Source organism: Trichechus manatus, unplaced genomic scaffold, assembly GCF_000243295.1.
Source record: "Trichechus manatus latirostris isolate Lorelei unplaced genomic scaffold, TriManLat1.0 scaffold00066, whole genome shotgun sequence".
Taxonomy (NCBI): Eukaryota; Metazoa; Chordata; class Mammalia; order Sirenia; family Trichechidae; genus Trichechus; species Trichechus manatus.
Genome location: NW_004444002.1, coordinates 9,666,115 through 9,691,331, shown reverse-complemented (window position 1 = coordinate 9,691,331; position 25,217 = coordinate 9,666,115). Strand labels below are relative to the sequence as shown.

The 25,217-nt window shown below is 47.0% G+C and overlaps 1 protein-coding gene across 1 annotated transcript in view; it reads right to left on the bottom strand.

Annotated features, from left to right (window-relative positions):
* Positions 1–25,217, bottom strand: part of BCORL1 (BCL6 corepressor like 1) — a 64,056-nt gene that overhangs the window by 37,164 nt on the left and 1,675 nt on the right. The window contains exons 2-4 of the mRNA XM_023734289.1: positions 10,012–10,139; positions 4,876–4,966; positions 1,356–4,613 (exon numbers count right to left, since the gene is read on the bottom strand). Of these exons, the coding sequence (XP_023590057.1) occupies positions 1,356–4,613; positions 4,876–4,966; positions 10,012–10,097 (3,435 nt within the window). The 5' untranslated portion in view covers positions 10,098–10,139. The remainder of the gene's footprint in view (positions 1–1,355; positions 4,614–4,875; positions 4,967–10,011; positions 10,140–25,217) is intronic.

Below are 25,217 nucleotides of genomic sequence, written 5' to 3'. Positions count from 1 at the left end.
TTGTACAAGTAAAAAATGTTGAAATGGCAAAGGTTTTGATATATATATTTTTATCACATTAACTAAAAAAACGTTTGTTAGTGGCTACCAGGGGCTGGGGGAGAGGGGAATGCGGAGTTACTGCTTTAGGGGTACTAAGTTTCTGTTTGGGGTGATAAAAAACTTTTGGAAACAGCAACTCAAAAGACTAGATAGGAACCTTAGGGGGTAGTGAGTTTACGTTAATGGGGGAGGATCAGAAAAGGAGGGTGAGAATGGTTGCACAACTTGAAGAATATAATTAATGTCACTAAATTGTACATGTAGAAATTGTTGAATTGGTGTATGTTTCATTGTGTATATTCTCAACAACAACCGGAAGATAAACAACATTCAAAAAAACTTTTGGAAATGCATAGTTGTGATGGCTGCACAACATGTGGAATGTAATTAATGTCACTGAACTATACACTTCAAACGGTTAAAATGACAATTTTTAAAAATATCGTTGTTGTTGTTGAGAATATACACGGCAAAACATATTCAACAGTTTCTACAGGTACAATTCAGTGACACTGATTACATTGTTCAAGTTGTGCAACCATTCTCACTCTCCTTTTCCCAACTGTTCCTCTCCCATTAACATAAACTCACTGCCCCCTAAGCTGCCTATCTAACCTTTTGAGTTGCTGCTGTCAATTTAAAATGGCAAATTTTTGTTATACTTTACCACAATCCAAACTAAGTAAATAAGTAAATAAATAATCAAGACCTGGGTGCCCGTCTGCCTTGCACACTGAATTCCCAATGGCCCAAAACCCAAAGCTGCCACCCCAAGGGTTAAGAGGGTAGGAAACTGGTGGTGGGTTAGCCCAGAAACCAAATTGGCTCTAGTCCCACAAGGCTCCAGGCAATTCCCAAGCAGGCAGGCTCCTCCAACGGTGCAGGGAATAACCCTGTCCAAGGCCCTTTCCCTCGCTGGGGCCCGAGTTCTCAAGGCCAGCAGTTGTCTCAATAAAGGAAAAGGAAGAACGGTTATTCAGGGAAGGGCCTGTTATTAACTGATTTCCCTCATAAATATCTTCTTCCGCTTTCCAACCTCATCTGGACATTGGACTCCCTAGCCTCACAGACCAAATCAGTTTCCACATCCTACAAAATACAAGTGAGCCCCTCCTCAGTCTCCAACACCGTATATGGACAATGGGGCTTAGAAAAGGGATGGCTGGTCATTATTCACTTTACAAAACCTTGCCAGTAAGTCAGTTCACAGAGCCACTCAAGAGCATTCAAAGTGTAAAACAAGGTTAATATCTGCGGAACGAAGGAGAGTACCAGTATCCCCGTCCTGCCCTCAACCACATCCCAGCACCCACCTTGGGTCCATGGGAACTTCGGACTATGGGCTTGGGTTGTGGTGGCTGCTGCTCCTCACTTTCCTTCTCTTTGCCACACTTTACTTTCTTGGGCAACACCGATTCGGTCATGTCATCTGGCTGCCACTTGTTCTTGCAAGCAAAGACCCCGACACTTTCCTGTTTCACTCGTGCCTGCCCGGCCTTGCCCCTAACCTCGGCTTGGCCCCTCTGGGGAGCTGCAGGAAGGCCATCGGCCCGGAAGCAGGTGGCTAAATTGAAGACCACATCACCATCCACCTTCTCCATTTTCACCCGCCCCAGATCCACCTGGCTTCCAAGCTGCGAAAGCTCTGTGCTGGAGCCCCTCTTGCTGCTCGGAACCACATCCAAGATGAGTTCCTTGGGGTGGCTGTCATGAGGTAGCAAAGGCAGCTCGGGCATCTTGCGCAGGTTCTGGGGGGTGGCCAGGACCAGCTCATGGGACATGTAGGTGGCCAGCACTTGGTTCTTGGGCTTCGTGTCTCCAGCCAGCTTCAGTCCACAAGCCCCCTGGGGGCTTTCCACCTTAGGAGTGCTGTCAGAGCAGAGGTGGTTCTCTGATTCCTCAGGCCCCTGATTCACTCTTACATCCCCACCACTAGGCTGAACAGACAGGGCCAGGGTCCCTGTCTGAGGGCTGAGAGTCAGGAGGACAGGATTGACTTGTTCTTCATAAGGCTTGGCAGCAATCCGGCAAGTTTTGTTCTTTGTGACAGTGTCCTGCTCGGGAGCAAAGGGGCCCCCAGGCCTTGGCTGCCCCTCGGGAAGTCCATGCACAGCTTCACCGGAGCTGAGAGGTGGCACACCAGAAAACTCAGAAACCACACTGGTGGGCCTGATAGGCACCCCCTGACTGGGGGTCAGCTGCCCAGCACTGGAAATGCCAATGGAAAGCAGAGATGCTTGGTACGGTGACCAGCCAACAGGCAGGACCTGGGTGCTGGTGGCTTTCCCATTGACTGAACACCGTGGATAAATATTTGCCTGCCCTGTGGGTTTCCACAAAGAGAGCTCCTTGGTTTGGCACCCCGGCAGCCCAGGGGCAATGCGGGCTGGGGTATAACGTTTGACTGCGCTTGGCTGTCCCTCAGCACCAGCCTGGCTACCCTTCTTGCCGCAGGGGGCACCAGTATTCTTAGGCTCTCCTTGATCAATGATGGAGATGGGCTCCTGCTTGGGGAGATGGCGTGGGTCTCGGTTGAGTCCCAGGTTGGGGTCTTTGTTCAGCAGCAGGGAGGCAGGCACTGGGTTGGCCACTCCCACATAGGTGCCAGGAATGGTGCTGATCAGTGCAGTTGAGTTCTTCACCCAGGTGCTCGGGTCCCCGTTCCTCACGATCTCGGGAAAGATGACAAAGGGTGAGGATGTGGAGCCCAGGCATGAGGTGACACTGCTGCCAGCAGCCTGCGTCGTGCGCTGAGACCTAGACAGGACTGTGGAGAGGAGGGCCTTGCTGCTGGTGTGCACGGGGGTCAACACTGGCATGGGGGGCGTCTTGCGCTGGTTCGGCAATGGAAGTTTCTGGCGGTTGGACTTGGAGGAGAGATCCAGGGGCATCTCGCTGCACTCAGGGGGAGAGGCCATTTCTCGCTCCAGCTGTGGAGGTGACTTGAGGGGAGAGAAAGTAACAGAAGTCCCTTCTGTTTGCTGCTCAGCGCCACCTGGTGTCTTGGCGGGGTGTGGTGGGGCTGAGCTCACGTTGGGAGCTGGCAGCAGAGGCTGTGGAGTTGGAAGCACCTTGGCAGAAGCGGTGGAGAGGGAAGTATCTGCCAAAGGCCCGGGGACCCCATCAGGCGCAGGCTGGGTGCTGGTGCTGCCGGACGGGGAAGCACAAGGGAGCCTGTTCACCTCCAGAGACACCAGCTTGGAATCTGAAGTCAGAGGCCGGGCCACAGAGAACGCATACGGGTAAGACCGGAGTTCCGGGGAGGCCAGCACGCCAGGAAGACACCTGTCCTGCAGGTAGGATGGCAGGACAGGGAGTGTAAGAGTAGAGGAGACCCCCAGGGTGGTTGGCAGTGTGGCCACACTGAGTGGCTGCCCACAGCTTGGAGGTGGGATATAAACCAGTGGCTGGCTCGGGGTCAGCACTGTCCCTGGCTGAAAGGACAGGGGGACTTTTTGCATAGCTGGTGCCTGAGCTGCAGGAAAACACACTCGACTCAAACTAAAGGAGGCCGGGATCGGTGCAGAGGTGGGAATGGCAGTCGGTGTGGCAGCCGGCATAGGCGTGGGGGCTGGAGTAAAGATGGGGGCTGGGGTGGGTGCAGGCACCGGTGTAGGGGCAAAGGCAGGGATGAGGGTGGGAGTAGAGGGTGGGCCGGAGGATGGGGTCGGGGTGGGCATCGGCACAGACGGAGGAGCAGGGGCTGCTGGAGGCGTGGAGGCTGGCATGGGGGCCAGAACTGGAGTGGGGACAGGAGCCAGGACCAAGGTCGGAGCTGAAGGGGGCACAGGAGCCTGGATCAGAGCTAAGGGAGGAGCTGAAACTGGGACCGAGAGGGGGGTGGGGGCTGGAGCTGAGAGGGGAACTGGGCCCGAGGGGGGAGCAGAAGCTGGCACAGGCACCAAGACCGAGGCTGAAACCGAAAGCGGGTTCGAATCAGAGATAAGTGTGGGCACTGATGGTGGAGCCGGAGCCAGAGCCGGGACTGGTGCTAAGGGAGGGGAAGGCGCTGGAACCGAAGTGGTAACTTGGACAGGAACTAGCCCGGAATGGGGTACTGGGGCAGGGACGGAGAGGGGAACCTGGAATGGATCCGGAACAGACGGAGGAACAGAGGCTGAGCCAGGAGCAGGGGGACAGATGGGGGCCGGCAGTGGGCTGAAGTTAGTGGTAACCAACGGCAGGCTCCCCTCCACGGGGACTCCAGTTCCCAGAGTTGCCAAAATGAAAGTATTCTTCTCCCCGACACCGTGCCGAGAGTCCAGAGTCTTTCCCCCAGCTGGTGAGCAGTCAACCTGCTTGCTCATTTGGGTGCTGATGGGTGTCCAGGAGCAGTCGGCCCTGCTGTTGCCGGCCTCGGTGCTGTCAGGCGAGGGAAGCTTGAGCACGTCCCCTGGGCTGCTCAGTGGCACCAAGAGGCCCTGGGCCGCTGCCACATTCCCAGCATAGTCCATTTTTGGCTGGGTGTCGTCAGGCTTTTCTTCAGACGTGTGCCCAAGTTTTTCTGTTGCACTGCCATCTGGGTCTGCCCCCCGGGCATTGCTGCCACTACCAACCGCCGTGAGCTCCACCTGCAAAGACACAGCAGCATGTATGTCTTAGCCGGCTCCCTGTGGATGGGGCAAGTGTCCCCAGATCCCCCAGAGACCACTGCCGGTCCTCTCTGCAACTCGACCAGCCAGGTCTCGGCAGAGGCAGAGGGCAGCCAGCCAATTTCTGTCCCACCTACAGCAACACCCGGGAAACACCCTGGCCCTTCCCTCCTACCTTCTTGGGATGGCAGCTCAGCCCCACCCTTTGGCGAGCAGCATGTGGCTGCACGTGGCCCCTTACCTTGGAAAAACTGCTGCTGACACAAAACTCCTGAGATCCAAAGTGCTGGCAGTCACCTGTCGTGGACTCCTCATCAGAAAGAGGTGCTCTTCTGGCAGGGGACACAACCAGAGAAGGGACATGAGGCCTAGACTGGGGGCCACCACCACCTGCTTCTGAATGCCCCTCCCTGCCTGGGTTCCCCGAGGACCCTCCTGTCTTACCTCCCTTGGTGGCTTGTGGGAAATCACAAAGCATTGCGGGGGTGGGGGGGTGGTTCCAAGTTGCACACTTGGGGCCTCCATGCCCAGGTCTGCAAGTTCCTGCAGAGAAGCCTAGTCTGGCTAGACATCTCTCTCATAGCCGTTTGTTCTGTTTTCCAGGGCTCTCACCAGGACTGTGGAGGAAACCCAAGCACCCGGGCCTTCTCTCAGAGCTTATCCATCAAGGTGACCCTCCAGAATGTATAGGGTATTGTCTTATTTTAAGTCTATCAGGGAGGCTGGCTGAAGGTGCCATATGAGCAATCCTTTTCTACAATAACTAACCACCCTCACGGTGTTTTATGTCCTAAATCTGAATTGTCACCTAGTCACCTGACGGGTGTGCCTGGAACAGACAACACTTAATAGCACGTGTCATGATTCTGATGCATAGCCACCGGTCCCTGGGTGCTAAGAGGAATTTTCAGGGTGTTCCTTCCTTCCCTGCAGCGTACAAGTCCCCCTTTTGAGCGCACCACCTGGCTCCAGGCCACTGCCTTCTCGCCTTCCCTTGCACCCTTGCCTAAGTTCCATCTCCTCCCATCCCCACAATTTCCCCTCAGCCTCCCAGCACCACCACATTCACTTCAGTCCCAAAGGAAGACCCTCAAGGCCACAGACCCCAAGTTCAGGTTAGCACACCCCAAAGGGGAGGGCTCATGGCCAGAGTGCAGGGTCCCAAAGGAAGAAACATCATCGGTACTCCCACCTGCTCACGAAGTCTCCTCCAAATTTCAAGTAAGAGTCTGAGAAAACAGTACAATCCTGACCACAAAAGGCTGTTGGGTCAGACGGGGAGGGTGATGTTGAAGAGAGGACCGACACCCACTGCAAGTTGGGTATTTTAAAGTTTTAAGCACAGCAAGAATGTACTGTCCCCTGCCCTAGGGAAGATGGGGCCAGAACGATGGCTGTGAATTGGCATGAGTGGGAGGTCTGGGTTAACGAAGAAAGCCCTAACATAAGCAGTAGCATATTTCCTAGGTGGGCAAAGCACTGGAATGTTCTACGTCTCTGGGGAAAGGGACCACACTTGAATTTGCCTCTCTTCTCTGGAGCAACAGTCCTTGAAGAAGTCAGCTCCCGCCTCACCAGTCACCCTAGCCAAAGGGCAGTCAGGGCGCCCGGAGCCAAGCCCAGAGAGAAAGAGGAGAGCACTGCTCACTCACTCCCACCCACAGAACCAGGGCACCACCATGGACTCCGAAACTGTACCTGGGGCAAGAGAAGGCAAGAGGAGGTGTCACTCTGGGCCTCGCCCCATCTTTGCAGGGCTCCAGAAGGGGCTAACCAAGCCGGGGAGGCTCGGCCCCTTTAAAAGGCAGCCAGGATAGCCAAAGTGGGAGGGTTCCACTGCTGGCCATGACTGCTGGCGACAAACAACAGAAATGATCTCGAGGAGAGGGAACGATGCAGTCAGGGGGATCTCGAGGAAGGAGAGGCAGGGAGGGCCTGAGGGAAAAGGAAGAGATACTTTCACGTCAACTCCTGAGAGACCAGAAAAGCCAGACCCATACCCAGCCTTGGGCCGGGGGGAAGCATGTTCCGACTAGACTTACCAGGGATGTTTTAGGGGGGAAGATGGAGTGAGGGGAAACAAGCAGCAGCACCCCACCCCCACCCCCACTCCTTCGCTGACCCCACAGGGGAGACCGCCTAGGGAAGGTGCTATTTCTTTACATTCTTTCCCCTCCTGACTACACAAAGGGGAGCCGGCTGCAGACTTGAGTCCTCTTGCTCACTCCCACCCGCATAAAATCACACTTGAAAGCAGAAACTTTGCCCTCAAGGCAGCTGCCAGAGGCACGCCAAGCTGGCCGGAGGAACTGTGGAGGTAGCAGCAGTGGGAGCAGCAGTCCTGGCGACCCCGGCCATATCCACGGCCGAGTGCCAGCCCCTTGAGGCTCTGGGAAAACGTCACGCGGCCACATTTCAAATGAAGAAAGGGGGGTGGCAAAGCTGAGCAAATGTTCAATTGCTCACTTGAGAGAAGTGTCTGGGACAGGAATAGTTCATGGGTAGGGCTTGAGGGGAGAGCTGGGTCAGCAGGGCAAGGTTATGAGGGTGTGGTGGTGGGTAGGGAGGAGGAGGGAGCAGGGGTCAAAACAGGCTTCAGTCAGGTCTGAAAATCAATCCCACTGCTTCTTCCCACCAGAGATGACCCTGGCCTGTTAAGCTCAAGCCTCTGTTGAACTTAAACCAGAAACGACCACAACGTTTCAGGGCCATAGGCCTAATTATTAAGGGCCAGCACCAACTCAAGTCGGACCTCTTTGAGTTCCTGTTGGGCCCTGACTACAGAGGTCACAGAAATACACAACCCAGCACACACTGGACTCCTTACCTTCATCCCAGCCACAGCCCTCCCCAAACCCACCAGCCTCTCTTACTGTCCAAGGGAATTACCAACTCTCACCTCCAACTCCTACTCATCCCTGCAGACCCTACTCAAATGTCACTGCGTCGGGAAGCCTTCCCTTATTTCCCCAGGAAGTTTGTCATTCTTGCCTCTAGACTCCCACAGGACCCATACATGCCACTCTTATAGCACTCACCACCAATCTACCTCATGGGACTGTTGGTTTGCCCTCGTTATGGTTAATAAATCTTTGCAGAATATTTGCAGAATGAAGGAATGAATTAATGCTAGAAAGGAAGCAAACAAACCAGAAAACAGATTTTGCTGACTAGAGGCAGCTGCCTGGGGCTAGCAGAAGCCTCTTGCTCCCTGTGCTTGCCACCCCATAGGACAAAGCTGGACAGGCTTAAAACAGAACTTGAAGAACTAAACCTCAGGTGCAGCCTTAGACCTGAAATCTCTACATTCTACAAGTTGTCAAACTCTGAGGAAGACGGTTTTTCACATTTTGGAAATCAGCTGTAGCACGGCCTAGGCTGGGGTGGGAAGGCGACAATAAAGGGTGGATGAGATCAGAAGTGACAATGCTTAAAAGGTCACCTTAACCACCAGGCATATTTGGTAATTAGCATCTCAAGAAAGGTCCTGAAAGAGAAGAAATCAGATTGTGGGCCCACTTCCTGCTCCTGTCTTTGCAGGGATTTATAATGAACAGAAGGGGCTCTGGTGGCATAACAGTTAAGCGCTCGGCAGCTAACTGAAAGGTTGGCGATTCAAACTTACCCTGCAACTCCATGGGAGAAAGACCTGGCAATCTGCTCCCATAGAGATTACAACCTAGAAAACCCTATGGGGCAGTTCTACTCTGTCACATGGGGTTGCCGTGAGTCGGAATCAACTCGAAGGCACACAACGACGTAATGAATGGTGAACCAAGGTAACTGCATCAAAGTCTCAAATACTCATAACTAGATCAACATAACCTACCAATGAATATTTACACAAATCAGTACCACCTCCCTTCCTTCCCCAGATCATCTCTTAGTAATTACCACAGTATAGTCCTCAGATGCAAAGGAGAATACCTTTCTTACTCAGTATCTGAGAAGAATTTTGTCTTATTTCCTTGTTTCTGACCTGTACATTCTAAAATTAAATTCCCTTTAAGTCCATCTCTAACTTGTTCCTCAGTATAGAGAATTAAGACATCAGGTACTAACTGCTTAAAAAAATAAAAGGTCTGTTCTCCTCAACCTTAACCTCAGACAAGTACACGCTTCTCCAGTTAGGAATAGAACAAGAGAGTAGATAAACACAAAGACATCCATTTCTCTTCCTTTCAAAATTACCAATACTGCCCCACATGCCCACACCCACACCCACACCCACACCCACACCCACACACGCACGCACACACTTCTGAGATCTACCCAAGAAAATGCCAGATCTTGAATCCCAGGAAAAAGCCATATTCTGTGTTCTAGGTGATTTATCTGATGCATTTGGATGGAAACAATCAATGGAACGAAACAACAGCTAAACACCAGCAAGCATGGGGGAGCCGTGCCTTCTTTAAAAATGGGAGAGGCATTGCAACCATCACATACAGCTCTTTGGCCAAGGGTTATGGAAATCAAAAAATAAAATGAAAACTCAAATCAGCTGAGTGCCTCTGGTATGGGGCATGGTCAGGAAATGGCGTATCTTGGTCAACCAAATATTTTAGTGAATGGAAAAGTGGAAACACACACACCGATCAGGTAGGCATCGCCAACTCTCAACTTTGTATTAAAACTCAGTTAAACCATTTTATCTTCCTTTAAGACTTCCCAAGGATCTTCCAGATAACTGTGTGCTGTCAGCCTTCTGAAGGGGGAGAGAGTTGATCACCAGAATGTCCACTAACAGTTTCCAGTAGAAAGCTGAACGATAAAACTGCCTTTCTTCCAGGCTTATATCAAAGACCACAAATATACATATCTTTGAACACTGATATTTTTGTTTGTTTTTTCATCTTTTTTAAAAAATATCCTTGAACACTGAAAGTTTTTTTGTTTTGTGGTTTTCTTTTTTAAATCAATATAAAAATTTATTAAAGAGAGTGTTTACATTCTTTTTTGGCTTACTAAGTCTTTGAAATCCGGCGTGTACTTTACAGCACACCTCCGTTCAAACAAGATCCATTTCAAGTGCTCACCAGCCACCTGTTGCTAGGAACACTGAATTTCGATGCAGCAAATAAAAATTGCAATCGCCCGAGCTTCCCCTTACTCCACAATCTGGCAGCTTTTAATGAGCGGACAAATACTACCTGGCAAAAGGTCACCTGTTGGCCTCTTCACCTTCCTCTGAGCAGGGATAGCAGAGCAGAGCAGGCCACTCACAAGGTCCCATCCCATGTCAGCTCAGGACAATTAGAAACCACCAACAGTCTCCTCCCCAGGGCCCCTCCATGGGCCCTCCTGTGGCCAGCCCTCTGGTGACTAGGTACTGCTCGCTGGAGGCCACCAACAGCCGCCTTCCCAGCCTCCTCACCTCTCCTCGTTGATGCCACACATGCGAATCCGGTCAGAACTGGTCCAGTTGTGCACGCCGCTGTACAGCGGTGCCGTAGAGATCATGACAGCCACTCACGCAAGACAGGACCTCTGTGGCCACTCCCCCTGGGGAGAAAGAATCCAAACAAATCAGAACTCATAACAGGGACTGCTGCTCTAACTTTTACAGAGAAACTAGTTTAAATAAAAAGAATTATAGCACCAAAATGTTAAAGCAGTCTCTCTAGCAAGCCAGCCTGTGATGGAAGAATATGGTCCAAGCCGGGATGAGGGAACTACAGTTTTCCAGGAATCTGTAAGTTTCAGGATGGAGACGAGGCCACTGTTAATGACCTAGAGTGATTTTTAAATTATCTTAAAGACAGATATGCTCGAGTGTTCGAGGAATTCAATCTATCTCAGATAAATGAGATGTTTTTCAACACACATTTAGCCTAACCAACTACAATGAGAGGGTCATTCCCATATACAAACAGTGCCTTCAAAGGCTGCTGGGGATCTTTCTCTCGTCTACTCTCTAATCCTTGATTTCAAGTTGGACATCATGGATTATATCTAACCTGGTTTAAAGCTCCCTCCAAATCAGATTCAATTCTCCTTGTACTCTGACCACAAACAAGCAAACAAAAGATGGCCCATCAATTTCTCCCAATCTCCCTTTCAGGCTCGCTCTCTTCTTCTTCTCCCTCCCTTTCTTCTACCTTTCCTTCCTCTTCCTTTCCTGCCTCCCTCTCTATATTTCTGTCTCCTTCTGTCTCTCTTCCCCTCCTTCTTTGTCTCTATTTCAGTCCATCTGTCTCTGTACTCTCTCTGGCTCTCCCCCACCCCCATGTCTATGTGTCTGTCCGTCTGCCCTGCCCCTCTCTCTCTCTCAGCTCATGAGCTCCCACAGTTTCACCTCTACCCTTCGTGTGCTCAATACTCCCAAGTCTGTATCTCTAGCCCTGACCTCTCTCCTTAGGCTCAGACCAGAATTTCCAACTGCCAGCCACTCGCTGTTAATTGATGTCCACCAAGCCCCTCAAACTCAACATGTCTGAAACCACACTGATTATCTGTTCCCATAAACCTGCTCCCCACCCCCACTCCCAGCATGTTTCCTATCTTAGTTAATAGCACCACTACCCCCTAGCCTGGAAATTTCTGCATTGTCTTCAACTCCTCTCCCCCATTGCCCACATCCAATCAAGAGTAAAGCCTTAACAATGCCATCTCCATCCTCTCCTTGTACCCTTCTCCCACTACCCTGATGCAAAGCCTTCATCATCTCTCACCCAGAATATTACAAAAGCCTCTTAACTGGTCCCTCTGCCTCCAATCTCTTGATTCTACCATCAATTCATCTTCTGAAGCACCAGTTCGATCACATCACCCCCTCCCGCCTCAAAAGCTTTCAATAGCTTTCCTCTGCCTTCACAGTCAAGCCCGCATTTCTTAGCACAGCATTCAGGGCCCTCCATGACCTGGCCTCAAACCTCCTGCCTAGCCTCCTCTTCCACCACATCCTGTCATTTCACTGCCATCCCTCACTCCTCCTTAAACAGACTATCCTGGTTTAGGACTCTGCTGTTTCTTCATCCAGAAACAGCCTCTCTCGTGCCCCGCTTCCTCTCTCTGTCATCCCTCAAGACCCAGCTTAAATGTGATCATGTCATCTCCCCAGCCCCAGTCCCCATCAAAGTTAACCCCTCCCTCTCCGCTTCTCCTCAAACACTTAATTCATACCTCCACCACAGCACTGATTCTTATTCTCCTCTGCAGCGTGGTTAGCTGTGGCTAGCCGGTGGCATGGCATGTCTGTCTCCTCCACTAGATAATTAGCTACTTAACGTAAGACATACTATCTTTTTTGTCTCTGGTTCCTCTACATCTTACATATAAGTACTCTGTTATATGGAACTGAATTCTGGATGAGAATTGAGGTGAAGACCCTGAGAAATTACAAGAAGCAAAAAAAAAAAAAAAAGGTATCCACCATGCTAACTTACTGCAGAAATAAATTTTGTCCTTCAATGAAAAAGCTTTGCAATGTCTATAGGACACCCATCTGGGCTGTCTGATTCTAGCCCAGTTCATTGTCTTTGGGCTATTTTGCACCTCTATAAATTGCAGGTAAGTGATGGATATGCAAACTCTTGTCTTGTCCGGTAGAGTTTGGATTGACTTCCCTCCCCACTGTGGAAAAACCAGTTTTGCCTCTATTTGCAATTCAATTCCTTGACTCCATAAAAATTTGTGCTTTTTGACTTTTTCTTTCAACCAGTTATAACATCTGTCTGATTCCCTCCCTGGTTGATTAACGAGTAAAATAAAATCTTTAACATGTGTTCACTTTTGTATCTGCAGGAGTCATGATTTTACCTTTTTCTGAAACTTATCTTTTAACATTACTAAAACAGTTATGTGGTTAACGCATACTTGTAGGAAGATTTTCAACAAGGGGTAAGACAAATGAATTGTCTGCTTCACATCAGTTCCCCAGGACCCCATTCCCTGAACATCCTAGTTAATCAGGTTTTGACTGTTTCTTAGAGTATTTTTGGAATATCCCAGTTGAAGAAACAACAACTTAGCCTGTCGGCTAAGACACCAGGTACTCTTTGCATCTCTTCTCTCTATGAAGCACTAGAGGACTCAGGCAAAAGAAGGGGCCGTTTTTGCCGTAAGATTATTTCAACACAAAGCATGAGTTTTAGTTGCTACCTGAATATTTGTAGGAAACAGACATAAGTCAGTGACCACAGCTTTTTTCACTCTCAGGTTTTTGTTCTGTTTAGAGGAGAGCAGTAGTTTGTAAGGCCTGGGACAGAAATCAGAGGGGGGCATCTTGGCATTTGGAAACAGAACAACATAGAATATGTCATCACCTAGATAAAGAACTTTCAGACCAAAAAAAGAAAAAGAAACCAAGTAAACACCAAAATAATTACCATACAATACACATTTCCTGCTACCTAGAGAGTAAAATTAATGTTGGAGACCCCCATTTTCATTAGATCCTGAAGATAGAAGCATCTGCTTAAATCTTTGCCTCCCAATCTTATATATGATTTCAACAGGGCTCCATTCCTTCCTATTTGAAGCCCACTGTTGCTAATTAGGAAACCCTGGTGGCATAGTGGTTAAGAGCTATGGCTACTAACCAAAAGGTTGGCAGCTCAAACCCACCACGTGCTCCTCGGAAGCCCTACGGGGCAGTTCTACTGTCCTATAGGGTCGCTGTGAGTCAGAATCAACTCCAGGGCAACAGGTTTGGTTTTTTTTCTTTTGGTTACTAATTAGCAGTAGCCTCTGTGGAAGATGGGGGAGTGGCGGTAGAAAGCACAGGCAGGGGCATCCTGGGCTAAGTGGTCTATGCAAGAAGGCAAGATGGGTCCTCTCAGACCAGACAGTAAGCAAAAGGAACTTCTAAAGAGGCACTAGCAAACAGGTTCCCAGTGGTGTCAATGCCCACCTAGGAGGGGAAGGGGCCAAGATGGTCAACACAAACCAGTGTTTCTCAAGCCAGAATTACTGAGAAACTTGTTCAAAATATAGATTCCCAGGTCCCAGAGGCAGAGATTCTGATTCAGTAGGCCTAGAATTTTGTTTTATTGTATCATGTCCAATCAAATTTAGTAACCACTGAACTATAAACTACATTTCAGGAGAGGCGAGCAAAAGGAAAAACTTCATTGCTTGGTAGGTTCCACTAGTGTACACTCTTGTGTAAAGGCCTGCTTTTGCCAGCAGCGCAAAGCTCGTGTGTGTTCATAATCTCTCTCTCTCTCTCTCTGACAGGAATGATCAAATCAAAGGCAGAGAAGTTCCTAAAAGGAACTTAGAAGAAACCTGGTAATCCCAAGTGACCTAGGAAGTGTAAGCACAAGGATATGAAATACCTCAAAGGATTTTCCCAGATGTCACAACCATGTAATTGTTAAGAAATGAACAGTTGCATGGGCCCAGAATCAAATGCTGGCCACCTCTTGGAAAGCAGTGGGACCACTGTGAGCTACCCCTACCTCGGGGTGGGGTGGGGGTGGGGGGAGCTCAGAATAAATATCCAACTCATGCTGGGGACAAAGGAGGGCACATGCTCTACCAACCCAAAGTGATAAGCGTGGCTGGAAAAGAGCTCAGTAGAGAAGACCCTTTTCGATCCAGAAGGCATGTGCATATGAAAGTAGGATGACCAAGATCCAGGGGGAATTAATTCAACAAGCAGGCAGTCGTACACTGGCAGCAGAGAGTAGATATCCAGACATAATCACCACACTACGGAACAGGGGAAGCTGAAAAGAAAATAGACTAATAGGAGAGCAATAACTATAAAATGGTGAAAACAGCAGCTAAGCTGAGGGTGAGTGGGTAGTGGAGGAGAAACCATAATGAAGCAGAGATCTTTAAAAAAAAAATCCAAAAGGGAAAAAAATTCTAGAAGACAAGGGCAGGTGTGAAAAGCATAAAAGAGAAGCCCACGGCATAGAACAACCAAAAGGGGAAAAAAATGAAATAGGGGAACCTGAAATATTTCACCATCATGGGCCAAACTGAAACACTGTGGGGAAGCACTGAGGACAGACATTTTAGAAAAGTTTAGAGAGAATATGTTATCAAAAGGGGAAGAGTAACGCTAAATTAGAGCCCAAGTCAGGATAAGGGGGAGCTGGTAATAGAGGGTGGGCAGAACTAAAATCTCAAGGAAGATTTTACAGATGGGGTAGAATTTGTTTTGTTTTGAAATGTAGATGCCAAAACAAGCAGATTTCACAACAATTACCAGCAAAAGCATGGTTGTCATGCATATAAGGAAGGGAAGGACAGTAAAGGAGGTAATAGAGCATCTATCTGGCAAATGACTTTGACTGAGGTAGACACTGCTTGAAAAGTGTTTAACCTTGAAAATGACCAGACAGGGCATTTGTTCAGTTGACAAGTTCCCCAGAATCATGTAACTCCCTCTATGGCCGAAGATCTCTTACAAACAGAACAATTGGAGATGGCAATGTATGGGCTCTCTACACATAGCATGAAGCCTGTCCATTGTTTCATGGTTGGATTCCACCATCAAGACAGTAAATTAGGTACCCAAAATTAAGAAAGTCTCAGTTAAACTAAATCTGGTAGTACTCCCCTAGGCTTCTTTTGGTTCATACTGCCTGGTGACCTGGAAGCAATTATGACTTAAAAAATGAAAGAGCTAGAAAATATTCATCTTGAAGCCTGGCCCTGAATCTGTCCTCAAGAGGATAGGCGAGGCCAGTAGTTTAAGGAGGAGGGTTGGGTCAGTGATGACTAATGAGTAAAAAAAAAAAAATCTTTGGGATCTACTGCTCCAATAGAAATACGGAGCTCTGGCCAAAGCTCCCACGAGACAGTCATTCACATTCAAACTTCACAGATTCGAAAGAGAGGCCATCCTGTTATCCCACCTTGGGAAAAGCAGCATCTTAGACACCTGCAAGAAGACCCAAGAGACCACTGAAATTGAGATCCGAGGGCCAAAGTGAAAAGGCCATGATTTCTGCCCAGTCACTGAAGTACCTTTAGAGAGAAGTCAAAACGTCTCAAAATCATTGTTTTCAAAGGGCAAGTATACACATACCCAACAAGGATAATTCTACCTGGTTTTAGATATGGAACTCCTACTACAGATCTTACCCTGTATCTCTGCCTCATTCCATACGTATTCAACAGGAGACTAACATCCCTATCTTCCCTACCTAGTTACACTACCCGTCACCCCGCAATGAGGAAGCTCTCCTCATTTAAATTGTTCTAATTTAATGACTTCACATATAAAGGTAATCTAATATTCTCCTCGCTTTCCCCCAATATCCATATCCCCTCATCTTTCCCTACCATTAACCAAACATTACTATCATTCCCTGAAACTCAAGAGCCCCGTATACATGCCCCCATCACTTGACTTTCCTTCCCTTCATGCAAAACAGGCCCCTCTACCACCACACGGAAATACACGCAGGCGCGTACACGGGTGCACTCACGCGCACATACACACACATATCGACTGGAAATAATCTGCCACGCAATTTATAGGAGGAAGAAGGACCCTTTGAGCTGTTTATCCCAGCCTTCTGCCTGACTAAAACTATTTTAACACTTTCTAGTTTCTGGGTTTGTTTATTTTTTTCTCTATCCGAATATTTCCACTGGTGTCTACTCCAAGCAATCAGTCTTACAAGGGACATTTCATCCTGTTCTTCACATACATTAATTCCTGTATTTACCAAGAAGGCTAAAGTAGTTGCCTGCACTTGGCTCCAGCATGAACACCTTTATAGACTCCTTGAGTACCTTCATGTTCAAAAATCCTGCCTATAAACATTAATGAGACTGGATACAAAGGAATGTTAACTGTCTGTTAAACAAGTGAAAACTTACTCATTCAAATGATTGCAGTTACCTCCAAAGAAGCCACCCCAGGAGGCTGGACGTGCATCTCAATGGAGTGACCAGGGCTTGTGATCTGCCTAGAGCTCCTCTGGGAGAGTTATCATCCAAACGCGGGCCACACTCTTTTCAATCTCCTTATTAGTACTGAATTGCCATCCTTAGAGGGTCAGTTTGATACAAACTGCCCAAACCCATTTAGAACCATCTAATCAAAGAGCAGCATACCCTTGAAAAGTGACATACTATAGTACCTATAGCCCAAACTGTGGTTGGAAAACTTGGAGAGCACTTCCAGGCCCCAGTTCACAGCCACCTCAGACCGTCTCAATATGTCCACCTTACTACGTCACGTATAAAATGGGAATAAACTAGCCCCTACCTAAAATGGAGGCCCTTCAGTAGTACAGATGGTTAACGCACTTAGCTGCTAACTTAAAGGTTGGCAGCTCAAGTCTACCCAGAGGCACCTCAGAAGAAAGGCCTGGAGATCTATTTCTGAAAAGTCAGTCATTAAAAACCCTATGGAGTAGATCAAATTGACAACAGCAACTCAAAAGGTTTGATGGGAAGCCTAGGGGGCAGTGAGTTGAAGACAATGGTGATGGAATAATTTGGAAAAGGATAGTGAGAATAGCAGCACAACTGGAAGAATGTCATCGATGTCACTGAATTGTACATGTAGAAACTTTTGAAATGGTGTAATTTTGGCTATGCATATTTTCATTTAAAAAAAGGTCCTCCAAGGTCGAGAAGGGAGAGTGTTGACATGTCGTGGGGTTGTTAACCAATGTTGTCGTAAAACAATATGTGTACTGACTGTTTAACGAGAAACTATTTGTTCTGTAAACCTTCATCTAAAGTACAATTACACACACACACACACACACACACAACAAACAAAAAACCCTGTGGAGCACAGTTCTACTCTGACACACATGGGGTTGCCCTGAGTGGAAATCGATTGGAAGGCAACTGGTTACCTAAAATTGAGAATGGCATGAAAGCACTTGAAAAGATCAAAGGTAATCTATTCAAACAATGAAGTAGGCAAAAGCGATTGTTTAAAATTCTCACTTACAATTCCATACCCCCAGGTAGTTTTAGCTTTTCTACCCACTGCCATGATTGATACTTTTTTCCCATTATTCAAATACTCACTTTCATTTCCTGCCTTAAGGAAATTATTTTACTTCATGTAAGGAAAACACCTCATCATAGCTTTATACCAGACCTGGGCTCTAACTACAATATTTTGTACAACTTCTAGATGTCACAGATATCTAGAAAACCTAAGCAATCATCATGAAATGAATCAGTCTTCTTCAAAATGCAATGCCATCTCAAAATGTCACCCTAAGTAACTAGGTTCATTTTTTGAGTACTTTGAATTTCTGCTAGATCAAAAATAAGAGTTAGCTTTCCTTGGTCTTGATCTCAACAGGACCATGTGAATATTTAGTGTGTCTTTCACACTCCAAAGTTGAATCATTGTAATATGAGACACGAATCCCTTTTGTGATGTTTCTGTGTCCTCCCTGCCATGGACTGTGACACTGGCCCTCTGGTGTCTCCATTTCAGTATACCACAATCATGATACAGAATTTTTCATCTAAAGAGGATTCCTCCTCATCCAACATTTTTTATTAATTCTCCTAGACTTCATACACATACACAAATATTTGGAGAGGCCATTATCAGATTATTTTTCTATTGTCTCACCCCATATCCAGCTATGGGCTCAACTTATAAATATACACGTATATATGTGTATGTTGTTGTTGTTCTGTTGTTAGATACCATCAAGTCAATTCCAACTCATAGCAACCCCATGTGACAGAGTAGAAATGCCCCACAGGGTTTTCTAGGATGTCACTTTAAGGACTAAGGTGTGCCTGACCCAAACCACGATGTTTTCAATCGCCTCATATGCATGCAAAAGCCGGGCAATGAATAAGGAAGAATTGACACCTCTGAGTTATGGTGTTGGCGAAGAGTTGAATATACCACCAACCGCCAGAAGAACGACAAATCTGTCTTGGAAGAAGTACAGCCAGAACGCTCACTGGAAGCAAGGATGGCGAGACTATGTCTTATATACGTGGACATGTTATCAGGAGACACCAGTCTCTGGAGAAGGACATCATGCTTGGTAAAGCAGAGGGTCAGCAAAAAAGAGGAAGACCCTCAAAGAGATGGATTGACGCTGTGGCTGCAACGATGGGCTCAAGCATAACAACAATCATGAGGACGGTGCAGGACTGAGAAATGTCTCGTTTTATAGTACATAGGGTCCGTATGAGTCGGAATCAACTTGACGGCACCTAACGACACAAACAATAATCTTTATCAGAGCAGATCACCAGGTCTTTCTCCTGTGGAGCAGATGAGTGGGTTTGAACTACCAATCTTTCAGTTATCAGCCAAGCATTTAACCATTGTGCCAGCAAGACTCCTTAATATATATGCATACACACATATACTTACTTAATTAAACAGTATTAGATCACAGAATTTCAAACCCCCATTGCTGACTCAACCTTTCAGTCTGTAAGTTCCAGAAGGCTAGAAAGAATTTTTACTACTTTTATATCCCCCTCCCACTAGTGTCTAACATGATACAAGGCACACAGTATGTACTCAATAAATACTTGCTCAATTACTGGGGAAACACTGAAATCCATTCTATAGCATACAAAGACCAAGAATGCCATGAAAAAAGTATTGGGTCCGTTGATTCCTTTTATTTCCCTTGTTCTCCCATAAACTTTCTCTTCTTTCTTTTCTTTACTTCCACAACAAAGACAATCAGGAATAAAATAAAATTGGGCTGGGACGAAACGACAAAGTCAACTTCCAATTATCTGAGCGTGGCTTACCAGAAAACCCGTTGCCATCAAGTCGATTCCAACTCATAGCAACCTACAGGACAGAGCAGAACTGCCCCATAGAGTTTCCAAGGAGCGCCTGGTAGATTTGAACCACTGACCTTTTTGGTTAGTAGCCGTAGCACTTAACCACTATGCCGCTTAGTCACTGCTAATTTCTAAACCCAACCCGCTTATGGGCTGCCTTCTGCCACTGTCAGTAGATCTGTGCTCAGGGAACAACTCATTTTAATATATGCCTAAGCAGAATACAAATAAGAAGGTAAATCTGCTGGGGAGGGGGACAGGTAGAGAATAAAAATGCATTTCCAAAGTCAAACAGAAATTATTAATTTGTTAACTAATCTACTGTTTTAGATCGGCCTGCCATCTCTCTCTCTCTACATTAGCTAACGGAGAGCGGCTGCCATCAAAGTTCACTTGGGCTGCAGAGAGGCATCTACGTGACATGCCATCGTTTCTCCCTGCTCAGAAGTTTGGTTTGGGGATACCTGAGCTATTTGACAGTATTACTCTCTTCCATTCAACCACTGATCAAATCCTTGTCATAGAGCCATACCAGACCCAGGCTCTATCCACCAGCTTTTATAGAACCTCCAGATGTAACAGACAGCTGGAAAGTCCAGCCAGTCATAATTAAACACATCAGCCCTTTTCAGAAAGCACTAGTTTAAAAAATGTCACCGGAGTAACTAGACTGGAGTGACTTTTTAAGCATGGCCCAAAACTTCCCCTGAAGTTCCAACTGGATATATAATCTTCAGTTCCTGCCCTGAAATATTGAGTAGTGTTACAGCACAGCTGTTAAAGAAGCTGCCACTTCCACCTCAAAGACGGATGCAATAATGCAGTGATGAGCCAAGTTCTTTCTTCCTACCACTTTGTAAATGCTAAATGTGTACCAATACAACGGGAATATGGAGAAAGAGCGCGGACAATCGAGATATAAGGGAGGCTCGGGAGCTATTGATAGTTTTCATTCTGCCACCATGTTTACCATAAGGTAACATAAAAGGTAATGCCATATGACACAACTGAGTAAGAATAACTAGATTACGATAACGTTGTTACTGTTGTTATCAGTTGCTGTGGAGTCATTCTGAGTCCATGTAATGCATGGCGACCTCATGGGTTACAGAGTAGAACTGCTCCATAGTGTTTTCTCAGCTGTAATCTTAAGGGAAGCAGATTGCCGGACCTTTCCTTCTGCAGTATTGCTGGGTGAGTTCGAAACGTCAACCTTTAGGTTAGCAGCCAAACATAAACCACTTGGATAGGTACCATTTATTGGGCACCCACTGTGTGCTTGGCACCCTAGTGGCACAACGGTTAAGCGCTTGGCTGATAACCGAAAGGCTGGCAGTTCAAACCCACCCAGCTGCCCTGCAGGAGAAAGACCTGGCAATCTGCTTCCATAAAGATTATAGCCAAGAAAACCCTATGGGGCAGTTCTACTCTATCGCGTGGGGTCGCAATGGTACCTACCCAACAACAACAACTCTGTGCTTGGCACGATCTGTAAATTATCTCATGTAATCCTCATAACACTGTGAGATTGGTATTATCATCTCCACTTTACAGATGAGAAAACTGAGGTCAAGAAAGTTACATGACTTGGCCTCATGTCACACAGGTAGAAGTAGAGATAGAAGACTCTAACCTGTATGTTTCCAAAATCCTCCAAGTGATTCTGATGCAAACTAAAACTGGAAAGCTCCTACACTGTGCTGACCTGTCCATGGTACAACCAATTCAATCTGAGTAAAGCCCTGTTGGATTAAAACACCTAATCGTCTCCTGGATCCAGGCACAGGTGGTGCGTCAGCTCACATAGTCGTGGATAGTGCACTTCTCCACAGAACTTGGAAAAACTAAAATTTGCTTGTTCTCCTTGTCCCCTGACACTGTAACAAAACTTAACTGTACCCTTAAATGGCACTCACACTAAGATTTCTAGGCATACCTTAGCAATGAGGTAACCAAATTTTGTTTCTTAGCAGACGGTGGGTCAAGAAGCCTGAAACAGAAAGCTTTGCCTGCCCTTTTAGTACTCTCGACTTTTCACATGTGCTTAGCTTAAGATCTTCTTAAAATCCAAATGAAGACATATCCTGCCTCATATACTCTGTTGTGTAAGTCTGAAAAATACTACATCTTGCAAATAATAAATTATCTCTTCGAGTTCATCACAATTCAATGACCAGGGAAAATATGACCTTGACATATAGCCTGTAGCCACTTTTTAAAAAATTATCCATTTTTAAATGTTTTATGGGGAAAGGGTGGCTTCTGCTTTAAAGAGAGAGAGAAAACAGCATATTTGAATTATGGGGATAGAAACACAGAGTGAATTTTCAGTCTTGACCAGATTTCAACTTCAGTTCACCAAACAAAGTTTCTGTCCTAAGTTTGTTTTGAAATTATGAATAGTGGGAAAGGGTACCATTTGGAAAGAGAACAGGTTCTACGTTAGCTTAAGATGACCATTCAAACTGGCATTAATAAAGCATAGTTCATCCATGAGTTTACATAAAATACTATACTAGCATCCCAGTGGCCAAAAGGTAGATTATAACCTCCCTCTTTGGCCATGCTGACACTAAACATTCTGGCAAGCATTGACTCATATCTAATTTGAACTCCAGCATTGAAAATTTTCCTTTCTTTTTGAAAACTCTAAGGTCTAGGGTCTTCCTTTCCCTTACATAATCATCGGTGGCTTCCTTCCCCCTTTTCCCATCTATTTTATCCCAACAACTTCTACTTTCCCAGAATGCTCTCTGTTCCACTCTAGTGTTAACTTCCTCACCCAAACTCAACCACGACCTCCTTTTCTCTGACTCCTGAATGCTAGTTGGCCCTAGAAAACAGTTCTCTATTCCCTGTGGGTGTTCTATTCCATCCCAGTCTTAGCTCAGCTCAGAATCAATGAACCTGGACTTCAGATGTCATCACGTCCAACCTCTGATTAGCACCTCTCCTCCATGCCCCCACCCCACCCTCCAATTCTAGTCCAAGGCCTTCATGCCACTGTTCTTTATCCTGTTTCACTCTGGAATTTCCATCACTCACCTCCTTATATCTAGGATCCCTCCCACTTGCAGACTGGAAAAACTGGTGTATTCCCACTTTCTCCTTCTTTTAAAGCCTTTATATTTAGGGCAGCAGATCCCTTCCCCCATTTGGTATCCCTACTTTCCTCTAGATTTCCTAATTAATGCTTAGTCCTGGATCCGTGCTAATCCCTGCTTCCTTGCCCCTACCAGGGCCGTGGTTATCAAAGGCAAGTTTTTCTTCTCCAACAGCAGCTCCAAATGCCATCTGAGTAAACGTCTTCACCCTTTGGCTCTTTATTTCTCTCACACTTTTTTTTTTTTAAACCTGTATACTATTTCTAAGTTCTCTATTTTCTTACAGGTACATACATTTATATTTCTTCCTAAATGCCAGTTTCTCTTCAACCTTATTTTTACCCAAGATCTTCTTTATCTCTTGCTCCTCCTTACTGATCCTAACATGACAATGTAAAGAAATGTAAAGGTTCTTCAACCTTTACTTTGGAAAATATCAATATTTCAAGGTTCTACTTTTTCCTTACTCGGCCCAAACATGGAACCAGTGACGATCACCTTTCTTCCTCCTTCACTACTTACTCTCTTTCTTTCTAGTACTCAAGTACTTTCCTCCAATAATTGTTCCCCTAAAAGCCCATGATCTAGACTAACCACGTTGTGAGATTCTCTGCCACCTGTATTAAACATTTCCCCCTTCTATTTAGTAAATTATAGGAGTCACTGGGTGGCGCAAACAATTAAGGGTTCAACTACTTGCCGAAAGGTTGGCAGTTTGAACCTACCCAGAGGTGCCTCAGAAGACAGGCCTGGAGATCTGCTTCTGACAGCTCATAGCCATGGAAAGCCCTATGGAGCACAGTTCTACTTTGACACAGATGGAGCCTCCATGAGTCAAAACTGACTCAGTGGCAATCAACAACAACAATTTAGCGAATTACATTATGAATAAAACAAAGAGATGCCTGGAGGAACCCCTTTTGCTTCCCAAGAAATTCCATGCCACTGAGAAATAAATGAATCTTTCCCTTTCTCTACTACCCTTTCCTGGCAAATCAAAATGACCAGATCCACATGAGTGCCCTTGGTGCAGCTGTCGTTTCTTCTGGAACTCCCCTCAACTCTGCCCAATTCAGACTCCAACAGCAGAGCTTGTCAGGGCCTTAGCTTTCCTCTGCCCCATTGCAACCACTTGCCTTCCCTTCCTTATTAGCATATTCTGCACAGCTAGTCCTCCTTAACCCAGACATTAGGGGCCCCCTTCCCTTTCCTCCATCAAAGACTTACCGAGTCCAATTTTTCTCAGCTCCTCCGGAACAGAAAGAAACCTACCTACCCACCTACCGCTGCTGCAAACCTGGTGTAACAAGGTCAGTTCTCTTAAAACCAATTTTAGTAACAATCTGTGCCCCAAGGCCTGTGCCCCTCATACCCCACACCCACCCCAAGGACAGCTTCATCAGGTGCCCTATCAAAAGATGGGCCTGCCTATCAATATTCACTTGACTTAGTCAAGATGGCCACGTCACTCCTAAACTCTACTATCAACCTTCAGATTCTCTTGACTCACTGAACCCCTCCTCCTCCTAGCTCCCCAAGTCTTTCCTACTAATTTTGCTTCTCCATCAGAATTTTATAGGTTCCTCCCCAAACTTTTGTTTCTACTTAGAGATCCTGGGTGACTCTTGGGATTGAGTTACTCTATTTACTGCCCAGTGGAACACCCCAAATTTCTTTTCTACATTCTTTCATCTTCAGTACCACATGGTGACACCATTTTCAGATTTGAGTACCTGACCCTAAACCTCCAAACATCTTCCGTTGTGCCACTTACCATCTCCCCCATAACAAAGCTCCTTCTATCCCAACATTCAAGGACAGAAGAGACAAACAAAGAACTAGATGACCTTTAAAGTCTCTTCCAACCCTGGCATTTTATTATCTACCTAATCCACTCCCAACCCCAAATGCACCCCTTGTTTACTTCCCCATAAAACGTTTCAGTCACTTCGACGAATACCCTTCTAAGTTGAAAAAACCATGGAGCTAACGCTAACCAAAAACTGTACCACCAGAAGTCGCACCAAAGCTTTCTGCAACTGTACTCCACCTCCGTGCCACGGACAGGACAGCCAAACTGCCTTGCGAGTATTCAGCTGTGACACAAAGTTACCGGGTTCCCTTCCCATATTCCCGTAAAGAGCCTCTAAACCTGAGGCTTGACGTGGTCTCGCCAAGGGACTCCTGCCCTACTGTCTACTCTAGAAGACATCAAAAATGAGTAAGTACCACCACAACGACAGTTTCGAACAGCCACCAATAAACATTTCAAAACAATAAAACAAAAACATAGTGCTTTCACTGGGGGAGGGGGGAAGGGGCGGGCGGAATAGAAGAGCCCCCCCCCCACCGGCCTGTGCTGTCGGCCTCCCGGGTATGCAGTGTGCTTGCCTCCCGCCTTTCCCCTCGACCACATCTTTCCCTACCACGATCTCCCGCACCTCCATAACTCGAAATCCCCGAGCCGAGGTACGGCCGGCTCCTCCCAGTCTTGCCCCGGACGTCCCTACGGCCCAGCCTTCCTCTTGGCGGGACCCTGGCGAGGATGGCCCCCTCCACCGTCCAGCTCACCTCCCTGTCCCTTCCCGGGTCCCCCTGCAGGGCTCCGTCCCGAAGCAGAACCTCGAGAAGCCGAGCCCACGAGGCCCGTCGCGGGACCCACTCCCCCTTCCTTCTTTCAGCACCTCGTCCTCCATGCACCCGGCCCCCGGGGCTCCTTGTCGTCGTCGTCCGGGCTCGCACCGCCCCCGTCGGGGCTCCACCCCCC